The sequence below is a fragment of the Orbicella franksi genome, chromosome 8, assembly GCF_964199315.1.
Source record: "Orbicella franksi chromosome 8, jaOrbFran1.1, whole genome shotgun sequence".
NCBI lineage: Eukaryota > Metazoa > Cnidaria > Anthozoa > Scleractinia > Merulinidae > Orbicella > Orbicella franksi.
Genome location: NC_138152.1, coordinates 502,386 through 511,000, shown reverse-complemented (window position 1 = coordinate 511,000; position 8,615 = coordinate 502,386). Strand labels below are relative to the sequence as shown.

Below are 8,615 nucleotides of genomic sequence, written 5' to 3'. Positions count from 1 at the left end.
TAAACTTGGTAAATACTGTCTTCTTAATTATTCGTTCTATAAAATGAGTTGAGATCGTCCAGTCACGGACTGTATGTTCTGAGAACTTTTTATCACCTCATTCCCAAAGGTATTTGAACAAGTTTTGATCTTAGAGTTACACTCTTTTTTTTGATATTTAACAATTACTCACCGAAGTGAAGGTAAATATCCATATGAATAATGAATAATTGTTTTAGTATATACCACACAAGCTGAATAATTAGCAGACCTAAACGTTATTTTATGTGTGACAAGCGGTCGGAAATTTTAAAATCTCTCGCGCCGGCTGCTCGGAGGTGAATAGTACTTGCTAATCACCTCCGAGTTAACCAATCAGAGCGCGCGAAAAGCACTATTCACTTGCGTGGTATATACTAAACAAGAATATTGTTTTACCGCCCAGGCAGAATATTCTTATTTTCTGCCGATATCCATTCTTAGATTATAACGTACGATATTTCCGTTTTATTGACTTTGATGGTGCCAGAGTAATTTTTGCAGTCAGACCACAGGCGTTAAAAGCCTAATAAGTTCTTACAGAAATGTTATTAGCATTGAACATATGGCCACAGCCATTTTTTGTATAGTTTGTAGTTTACAGAAAGTTAGAATTTTGTTCGGTATAGTTAAAAACCTAATTGTGTTGCATTTACCTATCTTCAACGCACAAAATTATATTCCTATTCAAAATCTCAGCCTCCGGCAGTTTATCCTTAAAGTATTCTTAAAATTTCGCAAATTTCGGCCTCGATATTCTCATAGAAAAAAAAAAGTGTATTTTGCTTTAAACAGTTCCACTTGCATGGTATTAAACAGTTCCAATTGCATGGTATTAAATTTTAATGCCATTCAAATAAGCATATAAAATGCAGTGTTAACTTTCCTAAGTTAAAAAGAATAATTATGAGGCTTTCGACAAAACTAGTACCTGCGCTTGATATGAGAGATCCATATGACAATGACTGAATCATAATCTAATGTCTTGTTTAGCCGAGAACTTTTAATTCGTCCTTCGATTGCTTTCTGCCCTCACCAGTTGATTTGCATGTCTTAATTGACTTTTTACCATTAGGAGGTTTTGAAGGATTTATTTAGGCTGATTGTTAAACAAATCTGTTTAGTCGACACGTACCATATCTGCTCTGTTTTGGGAGTCGCGGCCCTCAATGCGTTGATCCAGGGAAGATGATATTTCTCTGCTATTGATAACTTTATGAGGAGAGTTCCCTCTAGGTAACGTGCAAACGTTAGTTCAGTTTTTCAAGGCGACGATAGGTTCTTTGAATCAAATCAAGAAAGAAAAACAACCAAACAAATCCACACTTAGACACTTGTAAATTCTGGAGGAGAGAATCCGTCAATTGAAATCTTTATTATCGTTGTGACACCGTTCCATTTGGCCCCGTTGAAAAATTCCGGAAGCCCGTTTAGTTGCGTGGAAAGCCTCTCACATCCCTTACAATGCTGTTCTGCTAGCATGTTATCGAACTCATTGTCATCAATAACTGGGAATATTTTTCTTTCCCCAAAGTGCCTTGATAAGAAGCAATATCTTCCCGCTAAATCTTTCCAGATACCCCGTCCAAAGCTAACAACAATAACTAAAACACTCCAATAGAAAACTCCTCTCTTTGACGGAAAAATCGTTTTTCTTCTTGCAGACTTGTCAAGCCGCCATGTCGGGATGCATTGATGGTACACCAAACTGGCGGACCCATACTAAGTTCTTGAATTTTCTCAATATTGTTTGCCAAGGGAATCATATGGTTTTTCTCATTCAGTTTGGAATTAATTTGCACTTGTGAGTTTTTCAAAAAGCTGAAATTTCAAGAGCCGCTTCGGCGCGTGCAATTCCAGCTTTTTTGAAAAACTCACAAGTGCAAATTAATTCCAAATTGAAGGAGTAAAACCGTATGATTACTTATTAATGATATAATACGTGATTAATGATATAGAGGGAAGAAGAAGTTGTGGCAGACCGAAAGAGACTTGGCGGAGAACCGTAGAAAAAGAAAGAACAGTATTGGGTTTTGGCTCATGGAGCGAGGCAAGGATGCGAGGAAGTGCCGGAAGATCTTTCTTGAAGCCATTTTTTCTCATTCGAGAATAATTTTTTCAAAGTTTTGGCTCAAAATTTTCCTCATCATTTCCTATTGTGTTTCAGCCAATCATAATCCAGAACTACGATTTGTAATTTGTACTGGTGTTACACCTTTTGCACTGATGTTACACTTGAACTGCATTGCTCGCAGCCAATCAGAATCGAGTAATTGGTCATGTATATTATTAGAGGTTACGAGTACAATTAGGAAATAATTTCACTTGCGTTTTGTCAAAATTTCAATAATTTACGTCGACTAAAGGCTCGGGAGATTATTAGAATCTTGACAAACGAAAGTGAAATTATTTCTCACTTTCACGAGTATACCATTTGATTACCTTTCAATATCATAGGCGACTAATTACGCCTACAATCGTGGTGTTTTTTTTGGCCTGTTTATTGTATTGAGAAATTTTGCGGCAAACGTTTCCAGTTTGTAATTTCACATGTGAAAAACAACGCTAAAATTTCGCGCCAAAATTAAGGTGTAATTTTATCACCCATGATATTATTCCAATAACTTCGTTGTGACGAGTACTGTAAATTTCAAGTACTTGCTCTTTATTTCTCTCAATAAACTCTCCTTTTCTATATGTTTCAGTTTTTTCGGTATTTTGAACGCAAACTAAACTTTGTAGTTATCGTGATTAAACCATCCTATAGAAAGAAAAAGTTGCAAGCCTTCACGTGTGGTGTATCCTTGAAGAGTTAGCTTGATGTAAAATGCGGTGGATAAACACTTAGATTGATGATTTTTTTTCACTGTCCAGGACTCTAATAGTTTCGACATGGCTCCAAGTAATTATCCATTCAACACAGCCGCAGTGATTCTGTCTGTCCTGATTTGCCACGGAACTTCTCTTCAATGTGGAAGGGAACAATCCACCATGGGCATGATGTTACGGCAACACGTCTTCAAGAAGATCAAAGGAGTATCCCTTGGTACTGAGTGTCTACGAGCATGCAACGAGGACGTCAGATGTCAAAGTTTTAATTACGTCATTTCCCAAGGAATGTGTGAATTGAATAACCGCACCAAGGAAGCCAGACCTGAAGATTTCGTTCCAGCCTTTAACAGATATTATTTCAAAAGAGATGTAAATAGAGGTACAGTACACGGAAATAATAAAATTTGACAATAAATACTTAAAAATTGGAAATGTTAAAAACCAGGGCACACGAAAATTCATTATCACCAATTCATTGGAATAACAATGACATTGACTTGTCAAAATCAACAAAAGTAGAGAGTATACAATGATTATCACATTGATGAAGTGATCATACTGTACCACACCTTCTGAAAAAATTATGACGTTTGCTTTTTGGGTCAGCACAAAAGACGCTGGCCTCTTGACGTGGCTATCTGGCAAAAAGCTGCCACCCCTCCCTCCTAGTCTGCGAGTCGTCCATCGTAAGCTGCCCTCGACATTTCGTTAGGTTTGAATCATTAGCCTGATTCTCGGACGTCCGAGGTCGTTAGCGAGCCCTCTCGGACGTCTGAGAATCAGGCTAGACTCAAATGGGTGGATATAGACAATGTTGCTACCAATATCAGTTATATCAATAATGGCACCAAATGAGACAAAACCTCTTTTGTACACAGCTAGAACGAAACAGCACAAAAGACGCTGGCCTATCTATTAATTGTAGTTATTTTATGTATCTTATTAGTACACGACCCCACAAGCTTGTTAGCTTTGACGTCTTTTATCGTGTATAAATAAAGGTTGTATGTACAGCTAGTTACAGAAAACTTGAAAGTTAATTACTAAAAATCGCTTCTCTTTTACGTTATAGTTCCCCTTGGTTCCATCCCTGAACTGCCCGCCGAAACATGCAAAGAGATTAAGGCGAGTGAAGGTGGACACGCGCTCAGCGGCAAATACTGGTTTGATTCACTTGTACCGGGGGAGGTTGTGCTTGCTGATTGTAACATGGAGACAGAAGGTCAGTTAAGTAATGAAACTTGTAGCTGTGAAATGAAACATTTACAGTCGAGTAGCCTTAAAAGGTTATTGAAATGTATGATCCTCAGTCTTATTAAAAATCTTCAGGTTTCATTGCACAAAATTTCGGTGCCTTCTAATGCTAGGAAACTGTTGGAGGAAGATAGGAAGACAGTTGTTTGATAGGCGGAGGAAGAAAATTACTTAAGGGATGGGATGGTCAAAATATTGTAAATTTAGTGAAATTTAGAAATATAATACGAAAAAACTGAACTTTCGATCACCACCAGTGACCCTCAACGCTAGGCTTCGTTCACTCGCTGTACATTGTGAAATCTAAAGGCCATGGTTCAAAATTATTTGTTGTAAATCCCAGTTCAAATACGTTTTCCGATTGGAGGAGAACGTGTCACGTGTCGTGGGTCAAAACTCACTAACTCCCTAGGCAACAACAACTTGAACATTCGACTCGCACGTGATCAGGTCCTGCTCCTTGACACCACGGCAAATTTGTGAGCCAGCCGGCGTTAAGCCAACGATTTGTTCGCTTTTTTTTTCTATTTTTGAGTTGGGAGGTATAACAAAACACTTAATGACTGGTCCCGCGGGAAACAGTGAGTTTTGTTTCTCCTCGACCTTAGGGAAAACAAAACTCACTGTTTCCCCTGAGGCCAGTCATTAAGTGCTTAATGTAACTCGAGTATCAACAAATCTTTTGTTGGAAAAAGCAAATTTTGTCAGCAAGACTCGGAGATAACGTACATGATTTATTTATTAGTTTGTATGCTTTGGTCTTTGATTGATGACTTGGGGATGATATTTGACAGATTCTTCTTTGTTTTATTATAAAGGCGATTATTATGGTGATTTTATTTTCTCTTTAGACATCGATGAATGCAGCGCTAATGCCCTGGTGTGTAACCTCAATGCCAAATGTATAAACACTCGCGGGTCTTACAATTGTTTGTGTCATGCTGCGTTTACTGGAGATGGCAAAAACTGTGTAGGTAGGTAGAAATTTCTAGTACGTTCCTCTGAAGTAATGCGGTGACGGTAGATCATGAAATACCGAAAAAGAAATACCGAAAGAAAAACCGTATTCTAGGCTGACATGAGGGATACTTGAGCTAACCGTAAGGTCATTTCACCGTTTTGCTATTTCGTGTTCGAAATGGCAAAACCTTCCTTCAATTCTTGATGAGACTGAAATAAAGAGAACTTAAAAACAACAAATCACTAACAAGCAGAACAACAGACCGACAGTTAAACTGACCTTAAGCAATAGATAGAAGGTTATCGACCTCAACAACAATAGCAGCAGTAACAAAATCGTAACAACAACAAACACGCAGAGAAAGTTAAAGATATTTCTAGTATGATAAATTTGTGGTTGTGCTATATTATCGTCAGATGTAACATTGGACGAGCATCCCAAACATACCCATTCTGATTAATATGCGATGACTCGTTAGTAGTTTATCAAGTTACGACAAAGTAAATCACAGCCGTGAAGGAGGTTTGGATACCCGGTCTTAATTAGCATAGACTTTTAATTTGACGATCTTACTTTTCTGTTTACTCCTTAGTTTTTGTTTCGATTGAGAATATTGAGAATATCTATCAAACACTCGAGACTTCGGATATCCAAACACCTCGAATTTCGTCAAAAATACTCCGCTGCGCGCGGCGTTTTCAACTATCTTCTCGGTGTTTGGATATCCCGATGAAACAGTTTCTCGTGTTTTATATATTACATGACATACCGCAGTGCCCCAAAAACTCGGGGGCTGCATTTACCATGTTTATCTGCCATGCTTCTAAGTCGTGTTTCATCAAAATATTTCAGAGGTTAATTGCTTCGACTATCCTGTTGGTGTCTCCTCACCCGAAATAATTCCTGATAACCAGATGACAGCTTCTTCGTATACCACTACTGATTACAGCAGTTACAGAGCCTACAACGGACGTCTGCACGATACCAGAGGCGATGGTTGGTGCTCTGCAGTCCCTGGCAGCAACAACGACTGGCTCCAAATTGACTTTGCAAGAATAATCCAAGTTTGCGCCGTTGCTTCCCAAGGGGACGTAAATGGTAATGAGTGGGTTACGGATTTCAAGTTGTCTTATTCATCTGATGGAAACACTTGGACAACTTACAAAGATGCGAATGGTACAGATCAGGTAACATATAGATATCTTATCGTTGAAGTGCCAGTGCTGTGATGGAGTATTGGTCTAAGGTCTTGTCAGTACGGATCGAGCGCAGCGAAGTCCAAACACAAAGACAGGAAGGTTTACATTTCTCCAGAATTGGCTTACTGACATGACCTTATTGTTGAAAAATGCCATGGAAACTAATTCGTCCTTGAACAAATCTCCCAGCCAGCGAACATGTAAGCCAAAATTGACTACACATTATAGCCTCCAATTGATCTGTTTGGTGTGTTCGCAAGACTTAGTCTACCCCTTAAGTGGCGACGGAAGGGGGTGGGTGTCACCAAGAACCGGCCTCCTATCAGTACTGATTTCAATCAGCCAGTAAGTAATCCTTTTGCGGAACAGCCATTTTGGGGGGGGGGGTGGGTGTGGGTGGAGGGAGGGAGTGTTAGGTTTAGGTTACTTCAGGTAGCTGGGCCTGGGTATTCCAGCCAGCATGACTTCCGTTGGGGAGCAGATTTTAAAGGAACGATGATCCTTTGGATGGCCCTACAGATATTGAATTTGATTGTGAACTTTCTTCCTTACTGCTATTCGCTAAAGGAAATATTCGGCTTCTTTTGGTGTAAGACATACAATTCACCTGTAAACGATGAGAGCTACTATTGCTTACCATGATGTTGTTCATTACGTCTTTGAAAACCAACAAATGACATACTTTAACTTTCTTTTTACTTTAACTTTTTACGAACTATTTTGAGGATGATAGACACGAAAGTCTTGAAATACTCACTTACTTGCTATATCGAGTCTTTGCCTCTCGGAACAGAAATAAAGTGTTTATGCACCGTTAGTTTTTGCGCCCTGGAGGTTATAGTCGGTTTACCATAACCAAGTGGCTGACCTACTTAATTTCATTTCCAATAGGGCACTTTCTATATATCAATATTCTAACATGGATCCGAAGCTTTCGGGTCAATATTGCAATTTTTTAAGCTTCTTTGGTCTCACAATTTCCAAAACAGACTAGACAACAACACCAAATTTAGAAGTTTGTCCTGAAAGCCTCCGAACTATATTAGAATACTTATATATCGAACATTGCCTATTAGCTAAGTGCTCAAAGTTACGTTTGTTTTGTATTTTCAGGTATTTCACAGAGAAGGTAACAGTAACACTATTGACCAACACAAGTTTTCAACTCCCGTGCCTGCAAGATTCATACGTTTTCACCCAACCAATAGGAATAACTGGAACTGCCTTAGAGTGGAGGTGTATAGTCGATAGTCCCCCAGGTACGTATTGCACTATCTGTTTACGGTAACAACTTGAAGTTTCTTTTAATTTCAACTACGTTACGTAGTATTCTGTAGAAAAAGAATGAATGAACGAATGAACAAACGAGCGAACGAACGAACGAACGAACGAATGAATGCTTTATTCCCTAGTTTGGGTGTCACTGTATCAACCCAGGACTTAACCATGATTGCATAACATCTGACAGAAGCAAAAGCAGTTGTTGAATTCCCTTCTTCTGTCATGATAGGGTGGGATTTTAGAGATTTAAAGATCACCCTCAGAACACATGAGTCAGTTACGTTAGACCCGAAGGAAGAAGATTCGGGGATTTTATTATTATCACTTATGTACTACATGTATGAGGTCACATTCTGTAACAGCAGGTCCACAAGGGAAAAAAACAACAGTAGGGAACAACAAATGTTTGCATGGCTGGCTGGGGAGCGCCATGAGCAGTTGATGTTCCACTTATACTCTAGCGCCAGTTCTCGTTCGAGAAGGGCAAAAATCTCGTTAATAGAGACGGCCTTTTAATAGTTCTTAAACCGTATATATTTTGTCACATAAAGTTATTTAATGTATGAACAACAAGCCTGGGGAGTCGCATGACTTCGTCGAGTTGCAGTCAAAAAGTTACTTTTCCCCCAAACACTCTTTATTGTTTGTTGGAAAAAAATATTTGCATGCTTATGACGTTCTTTACTCGTTCTTTGTAGAATGCCAAGACTACTAAAATCTGACCAGTTCACACAGAAAAACCACGCACACTGTTGATGCAACAAACACTCATTGTGACCAGTCGCTCGGTCCTGCCTGGTTCCGTTTCCAAGGCGAGGCTGGACCTAAAATTCCCCCCTCCTGTGTTTCTGAAAACCACTGTGGAACAAACGCCGCAGGCTGGTTGAATGGCGCTCATCCTACATAAAAGTAGCAATATCTTTTGTAAGATGACCTCTTGAAAGAAGTCCTTTTGTCGTCTTTGGTAATCTTCTGCAAGGGAATAAATCACTAAAATATAAACCTGAACACTGACTGATTTTCAAGACACAAAACTTGTTTTACTTACCTGTTAAAAATGTTACCAATCT

At 39.0% G+C, this 8,615-nt stretch overlaps 1 protein-coding gene across 1 annotated transcript; it reads left to right on the top strand.

Moving 5' to 3' along the window:
- The first annotated feature begins 959 nt into the window (after positions 1-959).
- On the top strand, positions 960-7,709 carry LOC145495304 (coagulation factor VIII-like). Its single transcript, XM_081474897.1, has 5 exons — positions 960-3,229; positions 3,923-4,072; positions 4,956-5,078; positions 5,918-6,252; positions 7,378-7,709. The coding sequence occupies exons 1-5, from the start codon at positions 2,911-2,913 to the stop codon at positions 7,513-7,515; spliced, it is 1,065 nt and encodes a 354-aa protein (XP_081331023.1). The 5' UTR covers positions 960-2,910; the 3' UTR covers positions 7,516-7,709.
- Positions 7,710-8,615: the final 906 nt, after the last annotated feature.

Bases quoted from the DNA above. Each gene is read 5' to 3' on its own strand.
- LOC145495304 (XM_081474897.1), top strand. From the start codon at position 2,911: ATGGCTCCAAGTAATTATCCATTCAACACAGCCGCAGTGATTCTGTCT. The intron at 3,230-3,922 runs GTACAGTACACG...TTTACGTTATAG, and splicing joins CAAAAGAGATGTAAATAGAG to TTCCCCTTGGTTCCATCCCT. The intron at 4,073-4,955 runs GTCAGTTAAGTA...TTTTCTCTTTAG, and splicing joins TTGTAACATGGAGACAGAAG to ACATCGATGAATGCAGCGCT.